General features: G+C 41.1%; 2 protein-coding genes across 2 annotated transcripts; one reads left to right on the plus strand and one right to left on the minus strand.

Moving 5' to 3' along the window:
* The first annotated feature begins 192 nt into the window (after positions 1-192).
* Positions 193-9,810, plus strand: LOC110974761 (tubulin polymerization-promoting protein family member 2-like). Its single transcript, XM_087137588.1, has 5 exons — positions 193-351; positions 4,499-4,725; positions 5,360-5,522; positions 6,110-6,301; positions 6,972-9,810. Exons 2-4 carry the CDS (start codon positions 4,559-4,561, stop codon positions 6,290-6,292), a joined length of 513 nt encoding a protein of 170 aa, XP_086993714.1. The 5' UTR covers positions 193-351; positions 4,499-4,558; the 3' UTR covers positions 6,293-6,301; positions 6,972-9,810.
* Positions 9,811-10,104: 294 nt separating this feature from the next.
* On the minus strand, positions 10,105-16,968 carry cyc1 (cytochrome c1). The gene is made up of 8 exons (XM_022226615.2): positions 16,853-16,968; positions 15,457-15,501; positions 14,478-14,626; positions 13,694-13,820; positions 13,120-13,237; positions 12,457-12,657; positions 11,799-11,899; positions 10,105-11,387 (listed from the first exon to the last, which is right to left on the minus strand). Exons 1-8 carry the CDS (start codon positions 16,928-16,930, stop codon positions 11,280-11,282), a joined length of 927 nt encoding a protein of 308 aa, XP_022082307.1. The 5' UTR covers positions 16,931-16,968; the 3' UTR covers positions 10,105-11,279.
* Between the last annotated feature and the right edge of the window lie 2,151 nt (positions 16,969-19,119).

The following is a 19,119-nucleotide window of genomic DNA, read 5'->3' on the forward strand; positions in this document are numbered from 1 at the left end:
TGTAATTGAGAGATGTATTAAAGCGGAAATTTGTTTTATCTTGGCACTGTGTTAAAAAGACCACTCGAATGTTTCACAATCGTGCAATGGAAAGAATGATGTCATTCGGCGACCGCAGAATAGAAAGTTGGTCGTTGAATAGAATGTTCCATTCCACACGAAAACATTCACTGTTTTTACTAGCGCCCTCCATCGACTGGGAAAATAACGTAAATAAACTCTCACTAGCTAGCCGCGTGCGCGAGCGACAACAGAAGCTGTCGATCTGTCGCCTCGAGAAACTTTTTCGGAGCTTTCGCCCCGTCCCAAGTGAACTCTGTCCAGCGGTGTGGACAAAGAAGCTGCAAGGTGGTGAGTTGGTCTCAAACCTGCTGCATTTTAGAAATATTTTTTTCAGCTTTCAGCATCGTTCGCTCTGCCCGCATTTCACTTCCCGCTTTGCCATGTTTGCGTGCGTGTCGTGAGGAAACTGCAACGTTTACTCACGACATAGGCCTACATCATTACATGTAGATACATTAAGTTAACCATTACGGGCGGCCCTGTGGGTCATGCTTATCATGCATCATGCACACTTCAATGTTGACACAGAACAGTTAAGTAAGATTACGCGAACGTCTAGACATATTGCAGCACGAAGTACATGGATATCAAATATCCACATACACAGTACTGGACTACATGATGAGTAAACCTTGTTATCGTCTATACAGCCTCTAGGTCATTCCTTCCTCCATGCTTGGACCATGTACCATGACATTGTACATGTTTGCACAGTGCTAGGGCGGCCAACGTTTCCCTCTTCGAAGAAAATGTTAATTAGGCTGTGGGATTTTTCCCTTTTGAAGAGGAGTTGAGCTTTTGACATGTTGAGGCAAACTAGTAAACATATCTCAATTGCTTCAAGTAGGACTTCTTTAATTTTTCTTTAATTGGCAGTATGCAAATTTCCAGTTAGGCCTGCACATGATGGAATTCTATATTTTACATCAGAAATGTGCACTTGATAAATTTTGTTCGAATATGGGTGTTTCACAACAGTGCACCTCCAAGAGTTTGCAATGCATTGGGCAATCAATATGCGTGAAATTTGTCAACCCAATGCGCGTTTGGAAAGGGTCGACAAATTTCACGCTTTGTGATTGGCCAAACGCGTTGCAAACTCTTGGAGGCGCACAATTGTGAATCGCCCGTATTAAAATTAAACATTTCACAAGATATTTTGATCCAGCTGAAGGTGTTGAAAACATTTTCAAGAATTTATGATACCGTGATCTGCTGGAGACTTCAATTATAGATTTTTACAATCCGAAAAGTTTGTCAAATTTTATACTCTAGCTCATGAAAAGTCAGTGATGTGGTCTTTTCAGCAAACCTCAAACTCTTTACTTTTGGCAACTTTTTTTAAAGTTATTTTCATAGCCTGTCAGTTAATTACAAAAGGGCAACCCAGTTGACATGATTTTTTTTCTCTGACACTGCCCGGCTTTCAAAACAATAATTTCAGAGCAAATTAATTGTTTTCTTTCAATCAAATGCGGACATAAGAAGTCTTTTCTCTAACCATTAGGAAAACAGTACTTTGTATGTACATTGATTTGATGTGAACAAATCGCCTACTGTAAATCAAAGCTTGAAAAGCACCTTGGACTTTGGACAGCGATCAGACGTTATTGAAGAAAAAGTGTGAAACATTGACATCGGATAAGGCATATACATGTATACGATCATGCAGAATTCTAAGCAGTGCTGCAATCTCGGGAGATCTGTGTATTACTTTGAAATACAAACACAGCAGCTCTGCACGTAACTTTGGAATTGCATTGCCCCACTCTTGCAGTAATAATAACAAGCACTTGTAAAGCGCCCTCTATCTAGCAAACCATTCTGAGGCGCTGTATTATCATTATCCCTGCACATTGGGCTCACACATCATCTGAACATTCCTGAAACCATCTCAGCTCCCTGGGGAGTATACTAGCCTGGTGCTGCCATTTCGGCGCAAATGGCTAAACATAACCATGTCTGCCCTCACTGGTACCCATTTACTCCTGGGTGGAGAGAGGCACATAGGAGTAAAGTGACTTGCCCAGGATCACAACATGCTGCCACCAGCTGGATTCGAACCCCTGACCCTATGATCAGAAGCTACAAACCCTTACCACTTTACCACATGCCTCCTGTCTGCCCTCACTGGTACCCATTTACTCCTGGGTGGAGAGAGGCACATAGGAGTAAAGTGACTTGCCCAGGATCACAACAAGCTGGCACCAGCTGGATTCGAACCCCTGACCCTATGATCAGAAGCTACAAACCCTTACCACTTTACCACATGCCTCCTGTCTGCCCTCACAGGTACCCATTTACTCCTGGGTGGAGAGAGGCACATAGGAGTAAAGTGACTTGCCCAGGATCACAACATGCTGCCACCAGCTGGATTCGAACCCCTGACCCTATGATCACAAGCTACAAACCCTAACCACTAGGCCACATGCCTCCAGTATATCACAAAAGCACAGGCCTACCAATTATGGCTCAATGTAGGCAGCCAACCGGTTCATACCAAATTCCAGCGGCCAAGGGCACGTTTATCAACACCTAGGCCTGTAACTTGTGAATTTTTGTGAGCAGACCGAAGATTGGTACATGTATCCATAGCAACAAGAACAATCTCACACAGACCTAAGCCTGGTCACGCTTACTCTGATTTAGCTCGTCGTCTAGGGTAGTTGAGTTCGCATTCACACTCTTGCCAGCTCACCCATCCATTTAGTTCACACTACACTCATATCATATTGTGACGCTCAGGAAATGATGCGTTTCAACATCCGTATGAAAACATGCCCTTGTCAGTTGGGGTGGCCTTACCTTTCTGTTGTATTGTGCTCAAAGAAGTAAAATTCAGTTGACATGTATCGCTGATAGCCATATTGACTGAAACATGCATCCCTACAATACATAGATAATGTGAAGGCATTATTGACTTAGTTTAATTGTTGATTGAATCCTTACCCTGGTTTTTGAGTTTCACATCATTGGGTTAAATGAGCCAGAGGGCTTTTTTTTAACTCAACATTTATTTCCGAATTGCAACGTATATATCAAGTTATACACAAGAGCAATAAGTAAATGAAAGTGTTTTACTACAAGAGTGAAAGTTGAATGAGACACTGGAATAAAAGGGGGCAAATACGGAGGCATATTCAGAAGACAAAGTCTTAGACAGGAATGCCTTATTTACACGAGAAAAAACCAGACAAGGAAGACTGACGACAGATTATACATGAAAAGACAATTGCAGTTCAATACAGTCAAAGTAAAACAAGGACAAAACAAAACTATAAGTCAAAAGGTTAGGGAGGGGCCTTTATTCCCCCCGCCCCCTCTTCTCCATTCTCCACCCATGGCGATTGAGGAAGGCAAACATCGTGTACATGTACATTGTTTAGCCTGAAGTTTCTTTTTTTTTTCATCCTTCTAAATTCCTTTTTCCATTCTGCTGACCGACCTCAGGATTTCATCTTAATCTCGGTTCCAAACCCGACATTTTAAAAGAGGAATTGTCTTGTACTCAAACCCCTCATTTTGTTCTTTTCATTCTTAAACATTTCAGGTCTTAGGCTTTGGTTGTAAATTTACTTGCGAGATCTACTTTTAACCCTCTACACAGATTGGAAACACAGAGGGGAAGATTTATTTCGGTCGCATGTTATTTCAGGACAGGAAGGACAGCTGTTATTTTTAATCTTGTCAACCAGATATCATGTTCAGCAAAGCTTGGACAATGTCAATATTGCCGTTCAGTGGATTCATCCGTCATTTATCCATCATCTGGTTCAGCTAGGTTACAGCCGTCCAGATCTCTGGATTAATTAATCATTTCAGTCTGTGAAGGAATGGACATGGTTTTGTAACATTTGTCCATCAGATCAATATTACTAGTTGAGGTTTACAATACACAGGTATATGTACACAGTACCTTCAAGGTTGCAGGGTCACATCCAGACGTGTAATTAATAATGAAAACCCTAGAAAATCAATTAAGTCTGGCCTCGATATCCATCAAAAAAAAACATTTACGACTTAATTACAGTTACATGTTGTCAGGTTTTTCTCGCACATGTCTTGTTTTTGTTGAATAAACACATAAAAAATATATATATATCAGCTTCTTACCCAACATTTATGCATATGCGAATTCTATTGTAACATTTGAATAACTCAAATTTCCTCACTATAGAGTATGGGTTTTTTCAGGTGATTGTAAAATTTAATATTTGAGGTCATTCAGTCAGTGCACAATTCACAGCATTTAAAAAAATTTTTAATCATTTAATTACAAATTAAATATGATCTCCAAGCATGTCTGTTGTTTCCGAGATGCATCCCTCAAAAGATATTGCTCTGCCCCCAGTGGCATCAAGACGGATGCGCAGTTGTCGTATCGGGAGTTGTTGAATCTTTCCCAACTATTCCTCTTCCCTCTTGGCATGCACAGATCCTTGCTTGGATTTCCGCGTTTGGTGCACCAAAGCCACAAACTCTCCGCTCCCAAGCCATGGCAGACGCCACACTGAAGAGAGTCTTCGAGGAGTACGCGGCCTTCGGACGCCCCGGCCAAACCAAAGACATGACCAGCAAGAATTTCACCAAGCTCTTCAAGGAGAAGGGGCTGATTGACAGCAAGAAGCTGGACGGCACAGAGGTGGATATAATCTTTGCAAGGTACGTTAGGAGTAGAGAGGAGGTGGGTTACATGAGCTCCCCCCCCAAATGGGGTCGTCAGTTTGGAGAATGTGATTCAGTGATACTAACGTTGGTGCAGTAACTCTGTCAAACGCTTGGTTTTCCATTGCATCCAAATGCAAATTTGTTTTTTCCCCAGTGTATTTCCTGGAAAGTCTTCGTCCTGCGTCTGAAGCAGAAATTTCCCTCTTCGACCCCTCTCAATACAAATGTTAGCCAACCTCGTGAGAAACCCAGAGCCCAAAGAACTCGCAAACAACCTTTGAGAGAAGAAACCTACCAAAGAAATCAAGTTGGTGTGGCGGTCGTGTCCTAGCCGTCCGCCGCTGTAACCGAGTTGGAATACAAGTACAATTCCACGTAATGTTTGTGCATTAGTTAGTGGCATTGTTGTCTCCTTTTTCCTCTCTATTTATTCATTTTTGGGGGCTGGCGCTTGCTTCCTCTTCTTTAAGTTGAGTGGTACTCCACCGCTGTCTCTATTTTGACAAGATCCTTCAGCTTTCTGACTCGGCTTCCTATTGGTCCTTTTCAGGAACCTGTGATTTCAATCCCAGAATGGAATGGAATAAATTATCAAACCAATTGTTTTGTCTTTCACTTCCATATTCAGGGCCAAAGGTGGACCAGGCAACAAGGTGTTGACCTTTGAGCTGTTCAAGAAAGCGCTGGTCATGGCTGGCAAATCCAAGTACGGCACTGAGTCGGACGAAAACACAGAAAAGATCAAAAGCAAGGTCATAGCAGGAGGCGGGCCGTCCACACCCAACACAACGGTAGTTAAAACCTTCAGTGCATGTGCTGTGTCCTCTCATCAAAGCTTCCATTTTTCTCGAGGGGTTTCCACTTTTAGAGATCCGGGGAGGGGGCTAGCCATTTTTTCAGCATCTCTTAAGCAGAAATCTGTTGCTTAGTGAGTTTATGAGCTCTGCACAGTCAGCAGGGAGCCAGTCGGGAGCTCTAGATTTCACATAAACTTTTGCCTGGTAACCTGCATTTACTTAGCACAAACTTGAATCAGCTTGGCATATTTATTGCTCAGCTTACCATGCCCTGAAACTAGTCCCGAGTGGTGCAGAAATGGGTACACTTAGATTTGATGCTGTACTTTGCCTAAATTGATCTAAGAGGATTATGAATTCTGTTCATTACCTCTCAATTTTACTCAAGATGAAAACAAGCATCCATTGAAAGTATACATTCATTTGTTCCACCTGCGGTCTCTTTACTTTGATTGTCAAATGTATTTGACAGCAAAGTGCATTGCTTCAGTGATGGTGTTAATTCTCATCACAGAAAGCAATCACAGAAAAAAAAAAAACATCCTGTAAAATCTGATCTGGTGTCCCATAATTCCCTCCAGGGTACCTCCAGGGTCGGGGCCGTGGATAGGTTGACCGACACCTCCAAGTACACCGGCTCGCACAAGGAGCGCTTTGACGAGAGAGGCAAAGGCAGAGGCTTGGAGGGGCGGAAGGACCTGAAAAGAGATACAGGCTACGTGACAAACTACAAGGGGGAAGGGACGTACGACACCACACACTAGACAGGACCGGTGAGTCCAACGATCCTGCTGTGCCGTGGGAATAGATTTCTGCTAGTGTATTGGTTGAGAAAGGACTGTGTGACACGGAAGAAATTTATCTAGACCACCGGTGGACCCCCTGGGAAGATTGGAAATTTCCAAACATCTGATCGTGTTGTGTTTACAGTTGAATGCTTGGAGTTGTGTACTCTTTCTCATTTATTTATTAATTGAAGTCTTAGTTAATGAGGGTAAGCTCCACCAATGCACAGCACTGCTGTCCAAAGAGGCCCTCAATGAAAATACAATCAGTAAAAACAGAAATTATTATAAAAACCATTCCACTTAAAAAGCACAGCAAAAAACAGTTTCCTTACAATGAAGTTACATAGAACATTAATACGGGAAAGAGAAAAATTGTAAATAAATCAAACTTAAAATACAAATAGACAAAAAAATGAGATCATTGGCAGACCTTTAGAACAGGTTCCGGATCGCACACTATTGTTAATAAGATAAGATGACATGATTAATTGGTTCGATGACATAGTTTGGCAAATAATTCAAATTGTCAGTTAATTATCTGAATTGAAATATGTGCAGGCCTTGATATGCTTCTCATGTATGTCGAATGGCACTTTTATGTGCAATCTGCATGATCTGTTTTTATTAACCTTCACTAAGTTTGCTCTTTCCACAGCTTGGTTGATCAGCCTGCTAAGATGACATGAACTACGCGTTGAAGCTAATTGGACACCTGGCAGGGCTCAACATTTTAATTTTTCTTCCCAATAATTAGTAATCAAAAGAATAATATTGTGCAAATGCTATCACACGCACAAATTCAAAATGTTTTTGGAGCAGGAATTCGTCATTCCAAGCATTAGATACTGACTGTCCGGTCTGTTGGTTTTACCCATTGGCCTTGCAGTAATATCCCCGTGCCAACATTAGATAACCCTATGGTGTATTACCTGAATGATAGGTCTAGTGTCTGGTTAATCCTCTCCCGACAAGAACTCATCACGTGAAAAGGAAGGTTCACCCCCTTTTCTTTAAGCATAAACTCAATGGATAATTTATGTGTGTGTTTCCATTGACTGCTAGTGCCTGCTATTCAATATCTGTGCCGTTCTCAGATCAGGACTGATGACATGGTTAAAACTTCCAGGGACTACGTAGCGACAGTAATACAGTAATCATCGAGTCTGTTTGTTTCCATAGCAACTGCTACCTAGCTTTAGCTGAATTTCATAGTTTGACTGAGAGTCTTTTTCAGCAGATGCCCCTGTCCACTTTCCAAATTTTTCCTTCCGCAGTTTTTAATCGTGCTCCAGCTCTGAAATTTCTTGTACAGATTTCTAGTGGAGTGTAGTAAGAAGCAGTTTGTTTGAATTATGTGGCAATCGTGAACTCTTAAATTTGATAGATCGTGTTCCTAAGTTCCAACAGTAATTAATTGAAACAGCTTGATAATGAAATTCTATTGATTTTGATGATTACATTGAAACCAAAACTAAATTTGAACTAATTTTTAAGAGAAAGACAACAAATTCACCAAATATTTGGAAATAAATTATTGGTTTTTTTTATCATGATTATTTTAAGTGCACCTTTACACAAACTTATGCAAAGATATCGATATGCAAGTCAACAAAAACCAAATGAAGAATTTATTTTGTCTACTATTCCTGTCTTTCATTTGCTCAAGACCAAGATTTGGCTTCAACTGAGACTACCACGCTGCCATGAATATTCATGAAAAACGTCACAACAAAAAGTGTGACCGATAATTATTTTTTTTTTGCTCAGATGAATTTAGCCTTCATCAATACGTTTGTCAGCTTGTAGTGTAATAATACAAGCAAATAGAATGAAACCATACAGAGTCCTTTTTTTTCTCTGTAATAACAGCCGATCTCCTTGCCAGTTTTCAAAATAACTACTGCTTTTTCAACCTGGGAAGTCTTGAATCTTCCCATTTTTATGAAACACCCTGGAGTTAGTGTTAAATGAACACTGAATTCTGAAGCAACCTCAATACATGTTTTGTGCCTTGAACAAAAATAAAATGATTACATCATATTTCATATTCTTATAAATAGAAACAAAGTATATACATGGACGTGCATAAGTTTACCGCTCGTAGATAAACAATAAAAGAAAAAAGATTGTTTTAAAGTTTGGCTGCTGTCTTATGCAATTGCTGAAGCCACGATACTTGCTGGGCGTCTGCTTACGTTTTAACCAGGTGCAATGTGATTTCCAATATTTTCAGACGACTCACTCCAGCAGACTTGCCCGATGCAGTTTTATTTCAATTCGATCCGAGCTTGTCATATTATGAGAAGGATGTATTTTGACACTTGCATTATTCATGGCATGACTTCTGCAGGCTGTATTTTCTTTTTTGTAGTTGTTGAGGTATTTATGAAGACTTGTATTTGTTCTTTAAAAATGCTGTTATCTTTCTGTACTTGCATGTTGCTTTATGTGACCAAATGTGGGCAGTTAGCAGGGTTAAGATAAAAAGTAGAGCAGAATTAATGCTACTTCCTTCAATCTAATATTCATATATTCAAATATTATTTACATGTGTGATATTATTATGCAATGAGGTAGAAAAATGTGCGCAGCTCTAACGGATAATGTGATCTAAAATTGTGCAGCTTTCCAAATATTAAGTATAATCAGCCGCTTCTACTGTTGCATTGCAGAGCAGGATTGAAGTGCTGGAAAAAATTTATTTTGTTATTTCTACGGCCAATTACGACTTGAGTGGCAGCCCTGGCTTTGAGAAATGGAAGGGAAAATAATCAGATAGAAACCTATTTTACTGAGTTCTGAAAACAAGCAGAAATTCCCTGCAATTTTTGACCAATCAGAAATAATGTTTTTACACCGATCGGTACCACCTCTTGAGATTTAATTGTTGATTATTCTTCTTATGGGCTTTGTCGTGTTTGTAGCATGGATTTTAGACATGAAATACTTTGTCAATTTTTTGGCCTGTGAGGGTAGATTTGCCAACAAATTTAAATCCACCGGAATTGTACACTTTGGAAGCTTCATAGCATCAGTGCTCAATTGGTCTAAATCCAAGGACAGGAAAAAGAATATTTCACTGGTGCTCAACAAATCCTGAGATTTTAATGGATCTTTTTAAAGGTCTAAGAAAGGAAAGGCTTTGGGATTTGTTTACTTGACAACTTGAATTCTCCAAGTTCAATCAATTTTTTTTCATTTCCTCAAGGGGTTAGAGTTCAACCGAACCAATGTTCTTTTCAGCATGCTTTGCAATTCAAAAGGTCATTTCTGCAATGGTAAAAAAACAGGTCAAGTACGTAATCTCAGATTGAGCAATTCTATTTTTAACAGTATTATTATAAAACTTTCCTTATATGCATTGAAAGTAGTGACATACTTCAAGTTATTTTTATCATTTTGTAGACTACAATTGGGTACCCTTTTTTTAATTTCATTGTGAACTTCGCTGCAATTTTGAATGCTAAGTCTGCAATAAAACTTTGAAGTAACAACTATTTGGATCCTGGATGGTAATGGTGTTGTTAACATTCCAATCTGAAAAAAACCAGGACAATCTTCACGAGCCAAGCTGGACAAAAACCAAGATACCACAGGATGAGGAAGTTGCTTTACAATTGTCCAGTGGACAGGAAAAAGGATTCACACTTAAAGTGATGTGGTGGTGTTGTGTTAAACAATCAGTATATTTTTTCATTTGTGACGTTTGAGGGAATTTCATATTGAATTTCCCTAATTTTTTTTTTTTACGGAAAAGCTTGTAAACATCAGAAAAATCAAATCCACAATTTACTTGAACTCTAGTTTTATTGAACATTCAACACTGAAGGTACGAGAGTGGTCATTTTTAAGTCGTGGTCATCTAGTCTCTTGAGGTCAATAAGTTATGCACACAACTAAAGCCTGTTTTGGAGCAACCAGTGTGAGTCTTATTCAGAATTCTGACCCATGTTTGTATGTTTGACTTTACGCTAATAATCAAGAAACAAAAGTACCAGAAATCGTGGAATCAAACACTTTGACAACGGTTAATAGCCAGAGGGCTTCAAAGTCCTACACACTACGTGTATTTACACATTCAATTAAAATCTGCAAGAGGGTCTTTATATGGTCTAAAAAAGCCCAGGCAGAGCTTACATTCTGATAATTCTGAAGCTTTCGATTTCACTGCCCCTTTCCAAACAGGGCATTATGCTCTAAAAAGGCCTTTTATTCAGCCACTTCTGCAATCTTTACAAGTGGCGCCTGAACATGGTGCATTATGAAGACGGCATAAATTGTCGTAAAAAATGTGACATGCCGACAAAACTGAGAAAGTTCGGGGCCCCGACACTTCAACCCAAGCACAATCTTTTTTTCAGAAATAAAAACGGCATTCCAACAAATAAAGCAGGAGTTCGTGTTATCACAGGAATTAAATACCTAAGGCCCCAGAAGACAACAAACTCGGACTGATCAAAATCAATGACGTGTTTTAGAGAGGATTTTGTAACATTTTTTACATGCCCACCATTTCCAAACTCTTATCAAATAACTTGTCCTAACCTTGTGACATGCTAAATCCACTAGAGGGCGCTTTCACATTTTTTAGGTAGTTTCAATACTGGGTTCAAGATCTGCAACCAGTTTTGACACACAATCTTTTTCAAAACTCTTTTATCGCACCTGCAAAGTTGGAGACTGAAAAAACAAAACTTGCCAATTTTTAAAATCATTAATGGACACTTCGGGGGTACTGTATGAAAAATAACGCCGCTTTTAGAGTAAGTCGCAAATCTCTACTCTCAACATTGAAAAGGACTTTGTTTCAATTTAGTCAACTCTACTCTTCCGAGGGTGGATAACGAATTTAATAAGTCACCCTTGCATAAATTCCCACTTGAAATATTAGAGATTTGTGCCCCTTCCAAAAAATTCTAATTTTCTCTGTTGCCCAACAAACATGAGCAGGGGGTTCCTAATATCAATGGCTGGGGGCGCGGTAGGCGATCTTCCGCGACTTCAGCACCGACCACTTCTGCCGTTTCACGTAGTAGGAGGCGCCGAGTAGCAGGGACAGGATCATCAGCGCCTGTGAGGCAGACAAAAATGTGAGCAAAGCCGTGCATTGAAACCTCGCAACGTTAGCAACTCCTCGCTGTGGTACGACAGTGGATTCCCAACCCCCCCCTCCAGTTTTCAGTGAGACTTCTGCCAGCATTTTTTCAAGGCTGAACCTTTTCCTAAGGCCACACTTTTGAAAGTTCCACCAACTGTTTTTTCCTTTCCCAAATGGAAGAGAAAAATGCACTTTGGGAGAATTTTTAAATTAAAGAGAAAAAAATATTAAAATTGGACAGTAGAATCAAGGGGTAGCAAGGCAGGGACCAGGTGACAGAAGATGCCTATTTGTGGCCTGAGAGAAGTTTCTCTTAATTTCTAGAAACCAATAAACCTCTTGTTTCTAGCTGCCTCGACGGGCCCGGCCTGGATCTTAGCTTACCTTAAGACCCATTCTTTTGCGCTGGTCATGCTCTGGCTCGGCGGCCCATCGCAGGAAGGTCGATACGTCCTTGGCCAACTGACTGAGTGTCGCAGGAGTGCCTATGGGTCGGGGAAAAATAGTCAAAATGAGGGCGAGACGAGCGGTCAAACTCAATTTCAAATCAGAAGTTGCAGAGTCACATTTTGAATAGCGGTCACATTCAGCACGTAGGACACACTTTCATTCTGCCAATTGCAGCTACGCAATGCTGGGCACCAGACCCAAGAATTATGGCAAAAATTCATACCTGTGAGCAACTTGTCAGTACCTGCACACGCTCCGATAAATGAAAAGCAAACTACTAACGACAATTTCCAAATATGTATTGTTACACACATCGCTTGACATTACCTTCTTTCACTGTTTGCTTTAAAAAAACAGCTCGCCAGAAAAGAATTACTCTACTGGGAGATTAGTCCCAGAATTATATTTGAATCAAAAATGCTCTCAATTTACAATTGTGAGTAACTTTCCAGAGAGCAGCAAGTGTGGGACTGCCCCTTAAAGAATGAGCTAATTACAATTGGTACTGAACAGACAACGAACCTGCTTCTATGCAGAAGTTTGTCTTTGACCCAACTTCTGAGACTGCGAACAGTGTTTATTTCCCACTTACCGTCTTCATACTCGATGATCTCGTTGTACAGCGCCGGCGCCATACCGATGGCCTGGCCGGGGAAGTACGGGTTGTAATACAACGGATCCTGGACGTCCACACCAGCCGGAGGATCGCAGTAGCCCGTCAGTAAGGAGAAGAGGTAGTCCTCATTGCCGTGGCGAGCGAGGGCGATGTAACTCAAATCCGGCGGCAGTGCTCCTACAATTGAACATTTTGAAAAAAGAGCACTTTTTGAAATAGCACATCTCTTGCATATTCATAAACAGATCTATGAATTTGATTGGTTCTTGTCCCTGATATTTTTGGCCTGCATGTGTGCGGGCTTTCATGACAGACAAGCAAGACAAATGCTAACCAGACTAAGAGAAGACCGCAACAGAACTTGCTCGCCATCGACTACACTCAGCTCGACAGAGCCCCACAAAATCCGACAACATTTCCAAACTTTGGATACTATGTTCAGACAAAGAGATAGAATTACATATTTACTTAGTGAAGGTATGAAAATAAAAATTTTATACGTCAATAAGCCAAATGAGCTGCCAATAAACTGACAGTAATACTGGTTGCAATGTCCTAACCAAGGACAAAACTTCCTTTTGATCTCTTCATGTGAAATTTTAACACATACCGTAACCTCAATTTGGAAAATTGCTTTACCCTGATTGGCTGCCCTGGCTGCTTCGTCGTTGGAATACGGTTTGGGGAAGTAATCGGACAGCTTGCCAGGACGCTCAAAGTATTCACCCGACTCGTCGGGCCCATCTTGGAACATATACTGTGAAAGACAAATTGATAAAGGATGCAACTTTCGTTTATGATTCACACCAAATTCTTTCAAAGAAAGAGAACGATTAATCACAAGCAATTATGAGCACCACAGCATAAGCATCGGAGTATAACATCAATGTATCAATGGTTTGAAGAATTTGTAGTTTCAGCATTCTGAAAACAAGCTCAAGTATTGACTCAAATAGGCTATGGAAAAAAGTTTAATCTGAAATATTAAATTTATACATTGAGAATAGAATTCTATGAAAAAAGTTCTCCAAGGAATTCAAACACTGCAATAATGTTTAAGGAAATGCTTGATGGAAACTCCTCTCCTAAACACACCCTGAGCGTAACTCAATGCCTAACAATCCACAGTTTTTTAAACATGAAGGATTTTGGAGGATTCAGGAGGGTTTCAAACCAGAGTTTGTTTGTCAGGGTTCCTAGATTTGCGGCTCACCTCCTCGGCCAGGGCCTTGGCTTCGTCCTCCGTGTGGGTCACGCCCACCAGGTTCCTGAAGGCCAGGTACTTCATGCTATGGCAGGCCGAGCACACCTCCTTGTAGACCTGGTAGCCCCGGCGAAGACTGAGTGGGCCAACATTTTTTCAAAAACTGGTCAGTGTGTGAAGATTGCAGGATTTGTGGGCTCTGTACATTAACTTCAGGCAAGAATCGCTGTGCGGGTTTGAGGACGGAGCTTTCATGCCACATGTTGAACGGCATTCACCCCATGTCCACACATTCAATGCACACCTTCACATGACTTATCGCGCATTGTGGGAGCTGCTTAGTTTGTCAAACCAATTTAGATACATTAACCCTCCTTTAGTTTTACAGTACAAATATGCACAAGTGCCCAAGGTCACTCTCTTGCATGTTGGTGCAGTGCACAACACGACACAGCTGTGCTTCTTTGAGGTGTTTACCAAGTGACCCAAAGAGTGACTTCAGCATAGGAGCGTTAACTATAACAACGTCAACTGACAAGCACGTAAATATGTAAAACAGGGCTACATTTGTATATATCTGACATTTCAGGACAAATATCCACCTTTATTCCAACTCTATTTTCCTATCCCAACTCTCAACCACTGAAGTAGACCACGCTCCTCAAAATGGTGGAAAATTTCAGGCAAACTTCCTACTCCCAACCACCAAGGCTTTAGAAAATTTCTTACACTCTTCAAACTTCTTATATATTTGGGGGAATCATCCAGCGTGAAAGACTTTAATGTTGCCCACCTGGCATGGTCGAACGAACTGAACAATCCCTTGTGGTTCCAGGGGTGTTTGGGTGGGTGAAGTTCGTACTCCTCGGCATTGACGGACATGTGTAATGTGGCTACCACGCCAGCCCCACCTGCGGCCAACAGGCCCAGCGTCCCCAACATCTGAGGGACAACACCGAAACACAGTCAGAAATCACTTAACCCTCACCTCAGGGAATGTTTTTGCTAGAAATCTCACCAAATTTGCAAAGCCTGAAAATGTGTGGTAAATACAACTGTGTGTATTGTATATTGATACGAATTAAGTCTATTCCAATTTTGGATAGGAAAGGCTTTTCAATATAACAAAACCCAGAACTTCACACTTGAAACAAGAAGTGGCATATTTGAATTATTTTGTCCATTAAATACAAAAAGGTTCTACCTCCAAACTTTAAGAATTGTGGAATTAGAACTTTAGTCCCCAATGGGAAAAAACAATCAACATTCCTACCTCAAGATCACAATCACTGACCGAAAACTAACAGTAAAAGTGCGCCCACACACTGACTTGATCACTTATTGATCATGTTGACATGATTTATGATACCATGATAGGTTCGATGTTACAAACAAGCTCTGATCCACAACTGCTGATTTGAGGATTAAATGGTCTGTTAACGCTACGATTAACTGACCTTAAATGCCGATAAATCAAGCATGTCCAAGGCAAGCCAACATTAGGTACGTTACAAAGCCACGTTAGATAATATGCCATGGCCAGTCATGCCATTAGGCCAAGCCACTGGCTCAATAGTTATCATATTATAATTAGCCTTAGGTGACAATATATGCAGTGTTGATGTGTACGTAAATCGTGGCATGGGGGAATAACGGATCCTCCATGAACATTCTCAGGGCGACAGGTCTAGGGGACGCCCGCTATGCACTACAACTTACAAGCCTACGCCTGTAATAATGACAATCAATATTGCTATGTTCTGGTTACTTACTGCTTTTTTGCCGGTAGAAATCCCAGAAAAGGCTGACATGTTTGCCTAGAAGTAAGAAGCAATTCGATGAATTAAATTACCAGCGTCACCAAGCTCATTACTTGGTACATAGTCTACAGGGCTTGTGAAGAACATACATGTACACAATAGGAATATAATGATACAGCGTTACAGGGAATCGCAAGTTGGCAACGGCCCGGCCCACACACAGCTGGGACGGCAAGACAACCATGACAAACTGTACCTCTAGAACTCTGGGGTTCATCATCCGCCAAGCGGCTATGAACCCCATAGAAAACTAGAACGGTAAAGCTGCCATGGTTTGCTGCTCCCTAGGAATCTAATTTTCCTAACTGTAAAAATTTCTCAGTCGTCAGGTCCCTTATTTCACCATTTACTGTGAAAACCAACCGGACTTGACAATGGGGCATGGACAATCAGGTCTCTCGCAGAATGGCGGACCAGTAACCAATGAAAACCGCAACAATGGTGACGTATGCATGCATCCGCCAGTCAGAGGATCGGATTACACAATCATTACTTTTATAATTCAGTATGTACGAGCGTGTTCATTGCAGTTGTTTTCATTGGCGTGGTGTGGTTGCTACTTGCCATTTTGCGAAACTCCTAGATGCAGGTTACACCTAAAGTGCTGCCAAAGTTTTGGAAGAGCCCATTGGTACATGCAGTATCTTATCGCCCAGTCCGTTTATTACATATGTCTCGACATGGAAGAGCCGTCGAGACGATGAGAGGTTAAGTGACGTATTGTTCAACGATCTTATTTTAAAGATGGCGACTGAGAGAGCGAGCCCGTTAGATTGAATGGATAAAGGCAAAAAGACTGGAAAATACTTGAATAACGTGAGTGAAATCATTTAATAAATGGTTTTTAGAAAACGGAAAGGTCAAGGATCATGTTCGTGTGCGAAAGAAATTGCGCCCACGATGATAAGTGGGTGGGCAGAAAATGTTCAGTACGCCGACACGAAATTGCGCATACGGATGTGTGGCCAAGGATGGATCAGGAGTGAGAGTCCGTGCCACACAGTGGGACTAGACAGGCCTAGGCCTCCCAAAAGAAAATGGCTGACATGACTGATACTGATAGGCCTAACAATAAGCTTACATTAATGGCATTTTATTAAGGTTCTGCCTTCGTAATGCCTACCGATACCAACCATGCCGCTTTCTCGGTTCGGAGTAACGTTACAAACATGACCAATTACGTTAGCATGACGGGGAACTTAGGCATGTTGTTACAAAATGTTAGGGCAGGCCTGCAACATTGACTAGGCCAGTAACTGGATATTCTCACCCAGTAAGTACAACTTTTAGACACACACAAATAATTAAGACTACTTTGTCCTTGCTTTAAAATCAATTTATGACAAACCTTTTGACACAATAAGGACCCATTTTGCCGGGACTGCCGGAGTAAGAGTGGAACTTTTCGTAACGCCGCCGTCGCCATTTTGGTTGTGTAATTCCCAATTCCGATTCTTTGTGAATGTCGTATTGAAACCGAGGTATCGATACTAAGATGAAATTAAGTGACGCCACATACACACGTAACGTTGATCCAATCACGATCCAGTGTTTAGTGCGGTTAATATGCAGGCTCTTAATTAGCGAATAAGCCAGATTTCTGATTTTCTGCTGGTTATTTTGAGGTGTTTAGAATTAGTGGCAACTGTTTTTAAAAAGATCAGTTTTTTGCATGAAGTAACTTGGACTTTACTGTGACGACTCTTGCGGCGCCATTCCACAGGCAAAAATTTATGTGATGGTTCAAAAGAGGACAGCCCGTGACGGGATAGTTTTTGGCTCGCAGAAAGTAGCGTTTTACTTTGACGACTCTCGCGGCGCCCCAAAAGTAGACAAGTGAATGTTTCAAATACCTGTTAGCCAGAATTTATGACATGCTCCAAAACTGGTCAAGCCAATTTTCTCATTTTATACTAGTATATTTTTATGTTTTTTAAGTATCCGTCTTAAAAAGACTGCCTTTCAGTTGTTGACCTTTGACTTGACCTGTGATAAAATTGTGACTGGGCCAATGACATATGTGACTTGGACTTGTCAAAATTGACTTGCTACCACCTCTAGGCTCTAGAGATAGGCAACAGGGGCGGATTGATTCATTGTTTGGTATGGGAGGCAGTTATGACATCATCGGTCATTAATAGGCCAGTCCATTTAAACCCAAGCCTTCCCTGTGAAAAGTGAGGAGAGCACTAGCTCCCTGCCGACCCCCCCCCCTTCCCGGAAATTCTACAAAAATCACGAGCAACAGAACCTTCTTTCGCGGATATATCCCAAACTAATACGAATATGGATATGAAACTTACATCAATGGAAAGAAGAACATGTGCCCTTTCCGATGAAACCATGATTGCCAGATTTAAAGAATTGTCAAGTCTTTTATGATGCCATATATAGAGCTACCTTTTGGCGGGAACAGGACCAATAATGTGCAGACGAAGCGGAAATTCCAGAAAAATAACGAGCAGCAACAAAACATTCTTTTGCGGATAGTTCCCAAACTAAACGAATATGGATATGAAACTTAGATCAATGGATAGAGGAACATGTGCCCTTTCAGATGCCACCAAGATAGGACCATGCCTCCTCTGATTGCAGACCAGTAATGATAAGCCACCAAATAAAACAATTGCAAACAGCTCCGCTTTAAAAAAGAAAAAATACAAGTTTCTCAGGTGTTCAAGACACACATCAAATTAAAGCTCATTTCCCCATTTTCATTTGCCTGTCAACTTGTTCTGGCTTAACCGATGACCTTTGAAGATATTTCTCTCCAGAGACGACCACTAAGCCGGCCCTTAAAGCAGTCACGAGGCCCTTGGCCATTTTGCAAATCGATGCCTACACTCCTAATTGGAAGTAGAAAGATTTTATAGGGTCCCGCGTTTTGTCCACTTGCAGAAATACAAAACGGCAGGGTCCTGTTGGTAGGTTCCATCCTTTTAAAAGCAATGAAGTCCACGTACCACGAAATCCTCTAATAGCAGAGAATTTGACAAAGCATGGTTTGGTTAAGGGCCTCTTGCGTCTAGCCTCAATCCCCCCCCGAAAAATAAAATGAAACAAAACAAAAGATGGGTAGAAAGAAAAATGCCACCGATTTAAAATCACCAATTTGGTTGAAAATACTTCAAAACTGACCCCCCCTTCCAATAATGTTGATGGTCTGTGATCTTGTAGCTTCTGAGTCCCCCCCATGTTCCCCGTGAAAAAGTGCTTTGACTCTCCATTGTAATCAAATATAAAGAGTCAGTAGCACTTTAATGACTGACTATTAAAGTAAAACTCTGCATAAGCTTTCGTAGCTACAGCTACTTCATCAGATGCAATGAAGTGAACATCACGTGGCAAGGTTTATTTATAAACCGCTACCCACCACTGTCTCCCTTGGGAAAAAACACAAAGCTACTTCCATGGCTCATGTGTCGATGTTTACAATGGTTTTTGTGGAATTCCACGAGTCGGGATCTTCACTGTAGCTTTTTAATCCAACAAAAGAGTGATCGAAAGGCAGATGTGCTGACAACCACCGTAATCCCTATGCAGTGGATTATTTGATAAGTGGTCGCACTAGTTGCTCCGAGGTTCATGACCACGAGCTTTTAAATAACACATGTA

The sequence above is a fragment of the Acanthaster planci genome, linkage group LG06, assembly GCF_054643075.1.
Source record: "Acanthaster planci isolate LZ-2023a linkage group LG06, COTS_SCS, whole genome shotgun sequence".
Taxonomy (NCBI): Eukaryota; Metazoa; Echinodermata; class Asteroidea; order Valvatida; family Acanthasteridae; genus Acanthaster; species Acanthaster planci.

Excerpts from the sequence above, each read along its gene's own strand:
- LOC110974761 (XM_087137588.1), top strand. The coding sequence starts at position 4,559 with ATGGCAGACGCCACACTGAAGAGAGTCTTCGAGGAGTACGCGGCCTTC. Across the intron at positions 4,726-5,359 it reads GTGGATATAATCTTTGCAAG|GGCCAAAGGTGGACCAGGCA; the intron begins GTACGTTAGGAG and ends TTCCATATTCAG. Across the intron at positions 5,523-6,109 it reads CGTCCACACCCAACACAACG|GGTACCTCCAGGGTCGGGGC; the intron begins GTAGTTAAAACC and ends AATTCCCTCCAG.
- cyc1 (XM_022226615.2), bottom strand. The coding sequence starts at position 16,930 with ATGGCGACGGCGGCGTTACGAAAAGTTCCACTCTTACTCCGGCAGTCC. Across the intron at positions 12,658-13,119 it reads AGCCAGGGCAGCCAATCAGG|GAGCACTGCCGCCGGATTTG; the intron begins GTAAAGCAATTT and ends GTTCAATTGTAG. Across the intron at positions 11,388-11,798 it reads GCAAAAGAATGGGTCTTAAG|GCGCTGATGATCCTGTCCCT; the intron begins GTAAGCTAAGAT and ends TCTGCCTCACAG.